At 30.6% G+C, this 15,604-nt stretch overlaps 1 protein-coding gene across 3 annotated transcripts in view; it reads right to left on the bottom strand.

Annotated features, from left to right (window-relative positions):
- LOC106458734 (WD repeat-containing protein 37-like) overlaps nucleotides 1–15,604 on the bottom strand; it is a 59,162-nt gene that overhangs the window by 33,046 nt on the left and 10,512 nt on the right. For all 3 annotated transcript variants that reach the window (XM_022385038.1, XM_013918273.2, XM_022385039.1), the window contains one exon: nucleotides 1,147–1,217. In XM_022385038.1, the coding sequence (XP_022240746.1) occupies nucleotides 1,147–1,217 (71 nt within the window). The remainder of the gene's footprint in view (nucleotides 1–1,146; nucleotides 1,218–15,604) is intronic.

The raw sequence follows: 15,604 nt of genomic DNA, 5'->3' as shown, positions 1-15,604 counted from the left end.
TATATATATATATATATATATATTAGCAAGTCGTTTCGAACAGCTAATGATTGAGCGTGTGTAATGATAATATTAATCAATACAAATTTCCATTAGCATTATTAGGAATTGTTTGTATGTATGAAATTTACTGTAAGAGTTAGCAGGTAGAGGGGAGAAGACACCCCGACACACACACATACAAAAATTTGCCTTTTGCCACGGACTTTTCAAACTTGCTACCCGTCTGTTTTTGAAGTTAAGCACAAAGTTACACATTGAGCTATCTGTGCTCTTCCCACCACTGCAGAATTTACAAATACAGTACCTAAAAATTTGAAGTTGGTTACAATTCTTAATACACACGTGTAATGTATTACTGATACTAGATATTATAAACTATAAACAAAGTTGTACCGTAGAGATGAGGAGGAAATAACAGGATGCAGATCGGATTAAATTAAACAAATCGGCAACAAATTTTAATTACATTCAATAAGGTTTGAATCCACCATTTTTAGCCATGTCTATCACAAAGAAAAGTTAGGTTATATCGTGTTTTATTTCAAGTTTCGCGTTTATAACAATAATAATAACTACCTATATTACGAATTATTTTTATAACGAACTATCGTAGCATACAACATATTTCAAACGATGATAAAATAATTACTTAGTTCGTATTACTTATTACAATAAAGATAAACATTCACTGCACTGTAGTCTATGATAGAACTTGCGCATCTGTATCCTTCACCAACAAGACTGTTTTCTGTATATATACATATATATATAGTGAACGGAACTGATATGTATTTCGGGCGTCATTTTAGCTGTTGCAAGAGGAATTTATCATAACATTTCCCGAACTTGCGTGTTGTATTAAAAATGTTTTACGATAGATGCCGGAAAAATGAACAAATGAATAATCTAAGATATTACTTTAAAGTCTGACATAAAACAAAAGACTGTTACAGTTAATGTGTGTATATATACACAAACACATATACACATTTTGACCACACTGAATATACACATGTATATTGTATTCTATCTATAAACTAAACTACAACTGACGACTTTTATATTTCTTGGCCTAATCCTAATTAATTGTGTATTCTTATCTGAATAATTGCGATGAAAATATCTTGTATCCAAAATACTTACGGGTGAGGTTTTCTGCGTACAATGCTTCAAACTCCTTCTCGATCTGTCCAAATAACTCGTAGAGACGACCCCTAGATTGAAGAGAAGCAAGTAACAGGGAAAGGGGATCAGTAAGAGCTTCCTCACTCATTTTTTCAAACTTACTGAATCACCTGTACTAACTATAAACAACTTACGACGAGAACCAAAAAAAAACCTAGTTTACCAATCAATACTAACAAAACAAGAACGAACACTTAATAAATGGTTCGAAAATGGAAGCATGTCGTTGCTGTGTTTGTTATAGCCCAGGGACACAAGTACGGGTTGAATACACCTGTCGAGCCTTCATCGTATACCTGACACGGAAACGTACAATTTAACAGCACGTGATCCACCTGGTCTCGTGAGAGTCATCTGAAGTTTTTAGTTAGCACAACACCGAGTCCCGGGCTACAGGTATAATTGCCATCAGCAACGTGTGTCTGCACGCCAGCAACTGATCTGTTAATCTTCCAGAGCATCGTTATTTCTACAGCTAAAATTCTGAATTACGATGCGTTTTTCTAACCCGTGGTACCAGTAGCTGCTGGATTACTACGCAGTTTTATTCCAAATTTATCTGCCTGAATCTAGAGGTGAAAAATGACACGACACAGAAAATCGTTTTACTAAATATGCAACTTTAGTCACCTACATATCCACTTAAATAATCATTGGATCACAATGAAACAGGGAATGTGATTTGTTAGTCAGATTTTCAAACATTACACATGTGTATACCAAAAAAGTGTTGAAAAATCATCCATTCACAACACATAGTTTGCCTAATAAATTTTATCAGAAAACATAAGTAATGTTTTATCAAGTTAAATTCTAGTAATTAGGAGATGCCATTACACATTTCCATTAATCAAATCAAAAGATAAAACATAACATCATAATTTGAAACCCACCATAATAAATTTAATTAATTAGATAAAAATGTGGCATAATTTCTCCCTCTTCCATATAATCTATTCAAGTGTTTTCACAGTGGGATGCAGAGCAATAAACACAAACAAAAGTCATATCCACTACTGATAAATGAAATAAATTACACTACACTGAGAGCTATGTTGAACATATAATGTCGAAGGAGCAACTCGGTATCCAATTGGCCAAGTTAAAACTGATATAAAAATATAGAAAAAATATTTCTTCAACCCATATAAAAGATATGTCCTGGACTTCCAAATGATATTTTTTTGTGGTAGTTACTTAGCTATAGTACACACTTGTTGATAAATAAGAACTTGATATTAAAAGGCTAAACATTCAACGTATTTGTACAAATAAATAATTAAAACCCTTAAATGATCAACGTATTTAAATTGTTGATCGTTTTAATGTTTTAATTAATAAGAGCTTGATTTATCAGGAAACACGTACAAATACCTAAAATCTGACATAAGTAGGTAAACTGTAACAATATACCAATTTCCACTATCCAACAGATAATCCGACCTCAAGAAACAGTTCTAATTGTTTAATCTCATTTATAACTTGTTTACAGTGAGGTACAACTGTAAATTGATTGTAGGGTTCTGGTCTTCACTAAGCCTAAATGGTATCTAAATAGTAAAACAGTAGTCTAATACACTATGTAATTTAAACTCTGAGTAAAATGATATTGATAAGAGAATCCATGGAATAAGCAAGACATTATTAATTACTGAAATTCTCTTGATTTACAAATACTGTTTTAAGTCACTAAAACTTACTCAATTTACAAGTGCACACAAACCTATACAGCCTAAGTTCATAACTTCTCAAGTTTTATCAATGATCATAGATAAAGGTAATTATATCTACTGGTCTGTTTCTCTTTAGGTTGTAATACTTAATGATTGGGCTATCACAGGCCCCACCTGGGGTCTGTTCTTCTTCATTAGTTGTCTCATTATTTCAAGAATTCTGTCTTGTTTGACCACTTCTATAGGTAACTAATAAGCTTTGGTTTTTTTTCACAATAGAATTTCCACAAGAAGTAATGTTGAAAAAAAATTCAACTTGAAATGACTGATCTGTACATTATTACTTCACTGATCCTCATTACCACAATATGTGGACCTTTCTAAATAACATCAATTGTTGAGTTAACTTTGTTTAGAATTATATTCAATCCTAAGATCATAAAAACTTCTCAAAATTTCATGTCACCAGATAAACATCATTAGCAGAAGAGGAAAACCAGAGTTTAAAATTTATCTATCTTGTTCTGGCTTTATTGTATTGAAATTTTTACATGTTCGACAGTAATTCCTGTACACAGATTTTTCACAAAACATCATAACACAATATATAAAAGAAAGACCATAACACGTATTTTTGAGACGAAAAGATGTAGATTTCACAAAAAAAATCAGAATGAATGAGAATGCCTATTTGTTTGACATCGGTGTTCTTCCTTTTTCTTCAGTTTGTTTGTATTTTTGTTAACAAACATAGTAATAAAAAATGTTCATTGCGGAAAACTAAATAATAATTTGATCTAAGTAAGTATTTTTTTCTTCCCAATTTGTAAAAAATCCTTACGTGATAGAAAAAATTGAATATTATTTTCGAAATCTGGGTAACTGAATTATGGAAAATCTATCATTAAAACCAAAACAACTTTTATGAAGTTTAAGTTTGTAGGCCTGTGTTATCCAACTAAAATTGGTAAAGTACTAGGAGAGACAAGTTCTTGGCTTACACCTATGACAATGGGGAAGCAAACTCAGAAACCAAGAGTAAAGTAGGTAAAGGTTAATACGTCCTGTTTGTCCAGAGCTTCTAATAAATACAGAAACCTATACTGAAATTCTAAAAAACATTATGAATATAGATAGATCCATGTTCTAAGTTGTGGAGAGGTATATTTATGATAACAGACTGCCAACTATTCAGCATTAGCATCATGTTCATTTTCATTTTGTCACAAGCTGGATTTATCTTCTCAGATGCAAATTTGTTGATATCCCTCAAAAGAATACTAAAAATCTGTGTAGGTTTGCTCAGAATTATCATCATCCTAAAGGTGACAAAGCTGGTGGTTAAATGGTATTTGCAGTTCTGAACCACACACATTGTCCTGGTTTCATTTATTCTTAAGATTCTATACACTTCTTCATACTGTACTTAATGTCCATAGCATGTTGTGTATTTAGCAAATTTTCTGTATGCCACTTTGTCCTTACATCCTTTATTTATGTCTCTTCTATGTATTCCATAATCCATTCTTATTGTCATGTCTTTATTACGAAGAGTTTCAGTGGGATGGTTATTTTAAGTCTGAGCCATTTTTACCACTTTTCTATGGGCACAGTTTTTCCCTCTGAACTGATTATGCAATAATAAGATAATTCAACTTTTGAAATTCTGAAAGATGAATAGCTACAGAAAATTCAGGGGTATAAAGCCCATCATCTTTGAAGGAACAAAGCTTTGTAAAAAGGTCCTGTGTAATGATGGTTGTAGGAACTGTAAATATGTGGATTATCAACTGGCATGGCACAGTATATGGCAAGTTAAAGTTCTAAAATGTATTTACATGACAGTGATGAATTATGAATCAAAGTGGCCAGAGGACAACTTTAAGAAGCTCATAGCTAATGGCACTATTAAAATGCTACATGAAAAAGATAAACACCTTGATGTTTAAAACAATTCTGGAGTGTGTGTGTGAAATATTTTATATGGTTGGAAAATACTAACCTATAAAAAATAGTATCAAATTTAAAAGTTACGAAAAAGGGGCCTCAGGAAAAAAACAATGGTGATGACAACTGATTCACAATTAAAAAGAGCTTCTGTGTAAGCTTTCAACCATCATAGAGGTCATCTTTAAGTAAAGTTCAAATGCTGAGGGTTACAGGAATTAAAGTAAAATATGGGTATGGTATTGAACTAACTAACTATGCATGTTAATGTGAGACAGAAGACAAGAGAGAAAAATCAACTTATATTGCTGATTTAAAGAGATGTCATAATAATTTGAACACTAAATTTGGTACATTTAAAATGATAAGAAAAGTACTAATAATGAAACATAAAGGCATACATATAATAAGATGTTCTGTATCTAGTATAAGAACCTTCCGAATCTCAAAGAGCTTGTAGTCATTTAGGTACGAAATCAGTCACATTTTATATTGTGCCATGGTTTTCCCACAGATTAAGCAACTAATCCTGAAATGGTTGCTGGGATAATGGTTGTGTAAGTTGCCTATCAAGGTGCTCCAATATATGTTTAAAGAGTCCAAATGAGGACTTTGTGACAGCCAAAGTAACATCTAAAGTCTATTTTGTACCTTCCAAGTTGTGGTGGTTATGGAGGTGTGGCATGTCACTCTGTCTTCTGTCAGAGTATTGCATGTATGGTTCATAAATCCTTGAAGAAATAAATGCAAAAAGTTGGCCTGCAGAATGAATATGTACCCCTTGAACTTACCATGACCTGGATCTAATGCAAAAGTCATTTTTGCCTCTATACCAAATACATACAAAACCACAACTCCAAAACTTATGTTATTGGCAGTTGGATTTAAATACAATTGGTCTATAGCATCCCCAAAATTTCTTCAGACTAATGTGTGTCCAGCAGATGTGAATCAATAGAAGTTTCATGACAAACAACAGAATGATGGCAACAACAATGAACATTTGACATGTGTATATTTAGTAACAAACATTTAATTCTTGAACATTTCGGAATATACATATTCCATCTTAAGCAAGCTATATTGAACATGGTAAATTATAAAGTTTAAACTATAAAAAGTAATTATAATAAAGAATAGAAACACGAAATCAATTAAAAGAGAATCAAATAAACAGAGAATAGAATAATGCAACAATATTATACAAGTATTTTAAACAGACTTAATTGTAGTGAAGTTGTGTTATTATTTAAAGTTGGGAGTTCATCCAGATGAGATGACTTTGAAATTTGTAATCAAGATGGGGTGGTTAGTGTTTTCACTATGTGTGCAGCTTGTGGAGTCTGGTGGATTTGATAATTTTTTATCAGTTCTGCTTGATACTCCAATATGTTCGCATGTGTAATTGGCAAAAAGCTTTGCCAATGTAAGTGGCATTATTGCCACCACGTGTATTTATATATGATCCTGGAATGCATAAGGGTAGGTAATAGGTCTTTAGATTGGAATAGATTTAGTATTTTGAATGGTGATTTAAATATAATTTGTAGCTGAATTTGTGGATAAACATTTTAATTTTTCTTAAAATATGTGATTTCAGTTTGAAACTTTGTTCACCTAAAAAATGAACAATCAATCTTAATGGGTATTTATCAAAAGTGTATGTTTTTTTGGGAATTCAAATTTGTGAGAAAGGAACTTGTGTGTCAAGGCTTGAATAAAATACATGGGATAGCCATTGTTTATTAAAATGTTCTGTAAGATGGTGATTTTGGTATGAAGAAAGAGGTAGTTAGAACAGATGTTGTATGCTCTATTGAGAAGGCTGAGAATACATTAAGTTTAAAGGAATTCAGAATAAAACTGTTGAATCGAGTATGTAAGCCTGTATATGTATTTTTTACGCTAAACGGATGTTGTGAAGTGGTTTTCTAATCTGTTGATTTGGATATCATGAAAAGGCAATTTACTGGTTTTTTTTTAATTGCACAAGTAAACTTAATGTTATGGTGTTTCAAATTTAAATAATCTAAAAACTGTTTGACGTGAGTAGAGCTTTGAAAGAGTAAAAACGTATCACAAAACATACCTTCTATATAAAGCCAGTTTGTATTCAGCAGGACAGGTGTCTAACCAGGAACACTCATAGTGACAAAGAAATATGTTAGCAAAAGACTATAGCATACCTGAGCCTTTTTGCACATTGTGTTGCTTAAGGATACTACTTCTACAACTCTTGACAATATGTGTTGCCACATACCTGATAAATAACAACTCATTTTGTGCATAAGGTGGCAGTATTCAAGTGTTCCTCAAAATTTTGAATTATCCTATGCACAACTCCTATCAAAACTTCAACACTATCAGCTTCAACATCTTTCACCATCAATCTGATTAGAAATTTACCAATACATGCTCTTCTAGCCTTTTTTTTTTTATATGAGTTGTCTATACAGGATATGCAAATATAAGGGAAAATTCACTTTTTTTTGGGAGGTGTGTGTGCTCAAATCATTATGTTAGGGGTCTTTATATATTTGGTTCACAGGAAATTTCCAACCATTTAATATACAATTATGCCATGAGCAAACACACACACATACATACATACATATATATATTTATACATATACCCATACATCAGAGTCCATTCCAAGGAAGGATATTCACATGGTGAAACAGTTAAAGAACATAAAGCCAAAAAACAACATTTTGAAGAAGGAAGACTTCAATATTTTCCATTGAAGTGGAAAACTCACAAGTTTCAAAACTACATGCCATCTGTAAAATAAAGGCCATGGTTCCTTAAGTTCATTGCACTGAAGCCGTGCATATCTACTGGAACTGTTAACAAAATAATAAACAAAGATTTGAAGTTAACAAAGGCTCACAAGCCAAAAGTTGAGAAGTTTCAAGTCAGACCTCTTAAAACTAATGGCAGTTTTCATGAGAAAGGTGGCTGAAGAAACTGGGATCACAACAATTACATTGGACTACATACCTGTCAAGTCCCTGAATGTAGCTCAATAGGTTATTGTACTTTTGATCTGTTTAAACATGGCTTTTATAAGGTAATGTACTTATACAGTGGAGGGTCTGTTGAAAGCTCATCAAGTTAGGTGGGCTAAGAGATTAACATAGTCATCTCTCATCAACAGTAGTTAGAATGGAAAAATGTGGTAACAGACAGCAATCTGTAATTATGATCATCAGATGATTCACAATGGAAGAAGCAGTTCCAAGGCAGCAAGAAACCTGAAATGCTATTCTTACAAGCTCAATTAAATCTCTATATGCCCATGGAATTCTGGCATTATAAACTTACATTTTCCTTGCATACTTTGAAGTTACTACAAAATTAAGCATAGCAAGTTAATTTCCCTTTATCCATTGTAAATACAGATCACACTTGTGTGCATAATAAGTGAAATCTAAACAACATTTAAAACACCAACACAAAACTAGTTTCATAATAAATGTGTAAATATTATTCCAATGACTCCACACATAAAACAATAACTTCATATTTTTTCTTAATACACCTATATTTTTAACCTTTTTATTTTGTCTAACTATTTATCTCAAACCTACATAATAAACATGTTTAAGTGACTCAATTTATTCAAGTGAAATAAAATCCTATACTGAAATATTGTGCTCAGGGATGTATCTTGTACATTATTGAGACTATACCAGTTCAATTCTCTCTATCCATCACCTATTTATTCCTTTATATAATTACAAAGAAATGACACAAGGTCTATTAGTAAAACAAAATTTATGTATAAATACTTTTAATACTTAATTTATATGACAATTTTTTTATCTATGTTGAACATGTGCAAACCGTTTTTTCAAGATTTAGATGAATTGAAATTTTATCATATATTCTTCTGACAAACAGCCATAATAATAATGGAAAAATAATTTTATTGTCATACTTGATGAAACAAAAAATTAATTTCTTAACATAAGCTGATCTTTATACTAAATGGTTTCACTAAAATGTAATAACAATGAGCATCTAGAAATATGTTGTTAGAACTGGAGCATATTTACAAGTTTGGTTCAAACTACAGGAACCATGTTTTATTCATTTATACATAAAACAATTATATGCAGATCTAAGCATTCACCATTGAGACAGCTTGTGAAAAACCAATGACTTGACATTATTTGGAAGTTTGCAGCATCACCAACTGTTATATTATCAAAGATGGGTGTTGTGCAAAATATGAATAATGACCTCAAAATCAGTTTCAACATATGAAATGTATCACAATTATTAAAGAAGTCTTGTTGCTAACTGTATTATATTACACATAAATACACAATTTTCACGACAAGTGAGTAATTAAAATACTTTTTAATTTGCTTAGGTGTTACATTGCTTTTAATATACTTCCTGTGAGTTTCTAGATCACATTATGATGCATCACGTATTATCTAGAAGGTAATAACTATATATAAATGACACAAATTTACAATCATAACAGAACATCATACGCAGCTTGATATTTTAAAATTTAATGCTTTTCGTAGTAATTCTTCTAATGACCCCAAAGAAGCACACTTGCAAATAAAACAGAATTTTAAAAGATTTCTAAGAGACTGATAATTATAAACCTTAAATTGTAACATACATTGAACAATGTATATCTTCTTGGAAACTTAATAATCCAAAATACTTAAGGTTTTAAGTTCGATTAATTGTAATGCCATCTTTTGAGAACACATAGAACTAAATGTCTTATCCACTATCATCATTGTAATTTTGTCTATTTTCTTGCATTCCAATACAAATTAGCTTTATGCAAGTACAGGTCATAATCTTTTTCAGAAGTGTCTATATACTAGTATTATTTCTAAGGTGTTTTCTCATCATCATTATTATATAATACTGTTTATTCGTTAAATTTTAGACTATTTGGGGTGATGTTATCATTTTAAAATAACTGTATTATAATTTCTTTTTCTCATTATTCTTTACTAACACTTATACAAAATTTTTTCCATAAACTTAAAATAAACAAATATATAAATTGTTAATAAATGAAGTATTTGTGAAACATACAATTGTCTTTGTTTTTTCCTCAACTCTGTAATAATGGGGTTTCACCAAGTACCAACAGTTTCAAATGTCAATTACATGCTATTTGATGCTTTATGTGAAAGTTTGGACTAAAATACATTTTCAGTTTTCATCTCCAAGTGAATGATATGGTATATTCTTCACTCACACACACACTATTTTTCAGATAAAAAGTGCCATGAAAACCTGATTTTGAAGTTTATTCTATTAGAAAATCAAATTGCACAATAACTTAGTAGCATGACTAAATTAAAATAGGTAAAGCATTATGTAAAAATTGTCCTTACTAATCAAAAAGCATTACAAAAGTTAATACTGTCTCATGCAATAACAAAAAAAAATACATTCTAACTTGGTCATGCTGTTAAGAAAACAGGAAATTACACTGATAAATCAAAGCACTTAAGATTTCTTCTGTATCATGCTTTGAGCATAACTCACAACATGAGTCCATTTACTCATGTTGTCAATCCAACTAGTAAATGAAATGTGGCTCAAATTAAAATCCTACCATTTCTTGAATTTAAGTAAAAATTGTAAGAGAATCACATGGAAACAAATTAATAACCTTCATAAATGATTTTAACACTTGATTTTTCAGTGACACTTACTAGTTTAATGTGGCTAATTCTTTAACTTATTTCATCTAATCCTTGAAAAAGATAATCTTAATAACTGAAAACCAGACTTAGCCTCTACCTTTTATTATTGCATTCTACACTCAACACCCTCTTTCTCCTTTTGAAGTTTGTTATGTTACAAGCCCTGGCTTCTTGAAAAAGGAAACATATATTATTAATATTATCGATACTGAAACTTATAGAACCCAAATAGTAATACCCTTTACCCACACAAAAGGGCTGTAAATTTACAAAAAGGTTGTTTTTGATATGGTACAAAACTTATGATCATATATATAAACACACAATTTAAACAAAACATAACAGTTCACACTGAGTGACTAAATCTATAATATAACTAACTGATGATTACAGTTTCAAATTATGAACTATGTCATCAACCCAGCTAGGTGAATATCGATTTATGAGTCTCTTTTGCTTTAATTTTGTAAAAACTTTGCATATTTCTTCCTCAAATATTTATTGCTCTATTCTTTACTCAGGCAGATACTTATGCGTGTAATATCCACCTTAGAAATAATACAGGGTGTCCCCTCCTAAAAACAAACTAAACCTCCGATTACGAAAAATATATCAATAAATTAACATGGAGAAACATATGCATGTACATATAAGCAAGAGATACATTATTTTGTGCTACAGAAAGAATAGCAAACCACAATAACTGTAAAGAAAGACAAGTTAAATCAAGTTATCTCTTTGTTGTGATACTGTACATTTCCCAGTACAGATAATGTTATCTTATTTTATATGAATTTTGCCGAGATGTTTTCCATGTAAATGATAAAATCAACATTTTACAAATTAGATCAGCACTGGTTTTCTTTAATTTTAGAACTTTAAAACTACCAGCTCTACAGCTCATTTATATAAACAAAACAAACAATTCTCTTATGTTTATTTGTATCCTTTACTCCCACAAAAACACATTCCTCTTGATTATTTAACTTGCTGAATGAGAAAAAACTGAAAAAAGCATCAGAAACTTTATATATTTCTCAATTATACAATATTTTTATTGCAGTTCACGCATCTAAAATAAATTTTCTATAAAAATATTTTCTATTTACAGCAACAATGTCTATGATAAGCCTAAGTACTGTATTGTCATCACATATTTATATGCATAATATTGTTAGCAGGAGGTTTTCAACTGAATATTTTTTCAAATTAAAATATAACTCACAAATTTGTTGGAGAAATAATACTTGACAATTTACTAATGAATATGAGTAATAATTATAAAAAAGCTTACTTTTTAACGGTTCTTAATATTTACATCAAACAAGATAACTCTCTGGAGTTTGAAGTTCCCCTTCAATCAAATGTTAATTTACAGTATCTAATAATAATGATAATAATCTATTTCAACTATGGTAAGTCATCTACTTTAAGTCTCACTCTGGCTAAACAGTTCATGTTACAACTATATGATATCAATATCCAAATAGTAAAGCAATAATCTCTAACTTATTCAACAACCTCAAGTTCTCACACATTATCGAATAATTTACTGTTCTACTGCTAATAGCTTTAAATTAAAAATGACCAATTATCTTAAACCAGACAAACACTTACTCTTTCTCAAATTTTCTAAAACATTTTCTAGTGAAAACTATGTAAATATTTTTAGATCTTGAACAATATTCACTATCTGAATCATTTAAATACTACAAACTTATCAGCCAAACTTTTAATTAAAACAACAATGGATAACAAGCAAATAGTTAAAGTGCATAACAGCACAAAACACAACTTGTATGTGTATATGTGGCAGTAATAATTGATCAGATATTTATTGCTATAGTTAAATATAATAATAGCTATATTTCATATTACAGTTATAAAGTTTCAAGACTATAATCAGTGTCAAAATATAGTACTTAAAGATAAAAAAGAAGTGTCATAATTCCAAAACTTTTATTCGCATGGCTATTAGTGGCATTAATAACGGTGAAAAATTTCAAATCAGAAGTCTAAACAAGTATACAAATAAATACAATAGTAATAAACAATTTTTGGTGTATAAATATGTATAAAATGCATATAAATTACAAAAAAAAACAATAACTGATAAGCTGGATAATAGCATTTATTAGGTAATGTTTCAAAATAGGTAGTTACCTATAATCAGAAGTAATTATCTAATGTTATTATGCCTCTTTGTTTTGACTGGTACTTTATCATCATTTCAAAAATTACCACATACAAAGTTTTATCATAATCATTAGTTTATCCATAGACATCCAAAGGCACTTAATTCCATACCAACTGCTATTTTCATCACATGTAATATACATAAAAAAGTATCACAACATTTAAATTTGCTTTTTGAAATAATGTCAGTAATGTAGAAACTCACAATTCTCAAAAACAACAAAAAAACCACTGGAATTCATATGATGTAAAAAACAATAATTACATGTTACTTTAAATAATGTATTATTACATACATATAGCACTAACATAAGAATAATTTGGAACTGGGACTTGAAACACACACTCACCGAGAAATTAACTTAATAGTTTATTTACAATGCTCCATAAATGCGGAATTAAACACAATAACAGTCTAAAATTCTACTTCTTTTCATGTATCAAAAAACAAGTAACATTATCATAATTCTTAATGTCTACTGACATTAGACCTATCACAGTTATGCCTCATGACACATATATACAAAAAAAGTATGCCAAACAGTTGACTAGTATATAAATTTTAAACCAGGTACCCACTAAATTGCAATGGCTAAATTTTGCACAGATTATTCAAAACTGAACAATTTACTGTAAATCCAGTAACTAGTTATAAAAAACTTGTGCATTTTTTTCCTCTTTTGATGTAATTAAGTGTCTATGTCATTTGTACACTACATCAAACAATAACACTAAGTGAACCTAAATACTGACAAAATTTGACACATAACTGCAAACAATTGAGGTGCAAGTACCATAATTCTTAACTTAAACATAAACTGGAGCTTATTATGGAACATTTTTATTAATGTAAATAAAATAATGACCTATATCTCCAGAATGCAACTTTATTTAATATTTTGCTATTACAGTTTCATTACTAAAGTTTGCTAATCCAGTTGAAACTAAATTGGAACACCATCATTAGTTAATTAAACACTGATACACTTGTCTAAATGGTGCAGATTATATTGAAATATCAAACATTCTTGAATTTAAATTGTTGAAACAAACAAACCCAACAACAGTAAATAAATATGTAAATCAACAGTTGAACTACTGAAATCGTGGCACTTAGAACAGGATAAATTACATATATGAAATAGATCTTCATATTGATATCTACAAATATGTTTACAGATATCTTTATTATTCCATCCTTTACATTAATACACACACAAAACAATGTTGAAAAATATATTTTAGTCATTATGAAAGTGTATATAGAATTTGTCAAAATTCAAACATTAAAATCTTAATAATGCAATCAACATCTTTACACTAGAGGTCAACCTTTATATTAATTCATTTTAGGTTTAGTTTTCTTGATTAAAATGGATTCTTTAATCTTTCAGTCAAGAAAACTATAAGATTTAGATAAGATCTTGATATCTGATAAAATGTTATCTGCTTGTGATATCCCATGTTCTTTAGTTTAATACTCAGCAATGGCATTGTTAATATTGAGGTTTTGAATGTCAAGTATGTGTTCAGATATTCTACCATGTACAGGTTGAAAGGTTTCTCCCGTATAAGAACTAGAACTTTATTTACAATTTACTTTATAAACAACATTCTTAAAATGGCATTGATCCTTTAGGTAATTAGATAATAGGTATGTAAGGTTTAAAAAAGAATTTTATACACAAATCAAAGGAACAGTTACAGGGAATAGCATAGCAGTAGTCTTAGCTGTAATATTTATGCATATACTTAAACTGAAAGCACTTAATTCTTGTAAAACAACAGGGAATATAGGTACATATTTACAGATGATATATTTGGCATGTGGAACATTAAATTTCAGTCACTTACTAGTTTCCATGATTTCTTGAATAAAGTTCATAAGTTCAGAACATATACACTAACTTGTGCCATACCAGGTAGAAATGTTAGTATTTTTGTTACCTGAAAAATGTGTTTCAGATAGATACTTACCTCTCTACACTACAAAGAGCTATTACCTTGCATCCAATTGCACGGAATTTCCTGCATTTGTCACTAGCCCTGAAAAAAAAAACCCACCCATATACATGTCTTTGTATTGTGCCAACCTATGATGTAATTGTCATAATAATGTAGCCCTTCCCCAAAAAGAAGAGTGACACAGCCTCCATGTTCATTCTTGAAATGCAAACAAAATGAACCATAAGTGGGAAGGAAGACTTGTCAGTAAGCAGCCCCAGCCCAAAGAATTGTGCCCCTCCCCCCAATGATTGGTAAGTGAGAAAAGGGGCAAAACTCAGATCAAGTAGAGAGAAGGGAAGGGAGGCAGACACTGAAAAGGAAAGCATCTAGACAAAGAAAAAAGTCAAAATAGAGACATGAGAGGAAGAAATAGAAGCCAAAGGAGTAAACATTTAAGAACAGGTGGCCCCAACATAATTATCTGGGTTGCACTAAATAGCCATGGTGAGGGGATATAGCAAAGGAGTAAAGAAAAGACAAAGATGAGAAGATTGTAGGAAAGAAAGAAAAAGAATAAAAAGAGTAGCAGCCTAAATAGACAGACGGGACACAAAAGACTGGGATTTAAGAAATACAGAAGGTCATGATCTTAGGCTATAGCAAAGAAGTCACAAAAACAAGGAGGACAAAGATGTTCATCAATGTGGAGGTGGGACAGATGGAGTCATTATAATATACAGGCAAAAGAGACAGAAAGTCACATAACTGAGTTATGAGTGTAGCAAACATAAAAGAAAAAAGCCAGAAGCAAAGGTTGCAGGTGGAAGAACTGGCCAGAAGTGTCCATAGAGAAAGTAGGTACCACAGATTGGTTTGGTTTTTGAATTTCGTGCAAAGCTACATGAGGGCTATCTGCGCTAGCTGTTCCTTATTAAGCAGTGCAAGACCCGAAGGAAGGC

The sequence above is a fragment of the Limulus polyphemus genome, unplaced genomic scaffold (genome assembly GCF_000517525.1).
Source record: "Limulus polyphemus unplaced genomic scaffold, Limulus_polyphemus-2.1.2 Scaffold506, whole genome shotgun sequence".
In the NCBI taxonomy this organism is placed as follows: Eukaryota; Metazoa; Arthropoda; class Merostomata; order Xiphosura; family Limulidae; genus Limulus; species Limulus polyphemus.
This window is presented reverse-complemented; position numbering and strand designations above follow the sequence as displayed.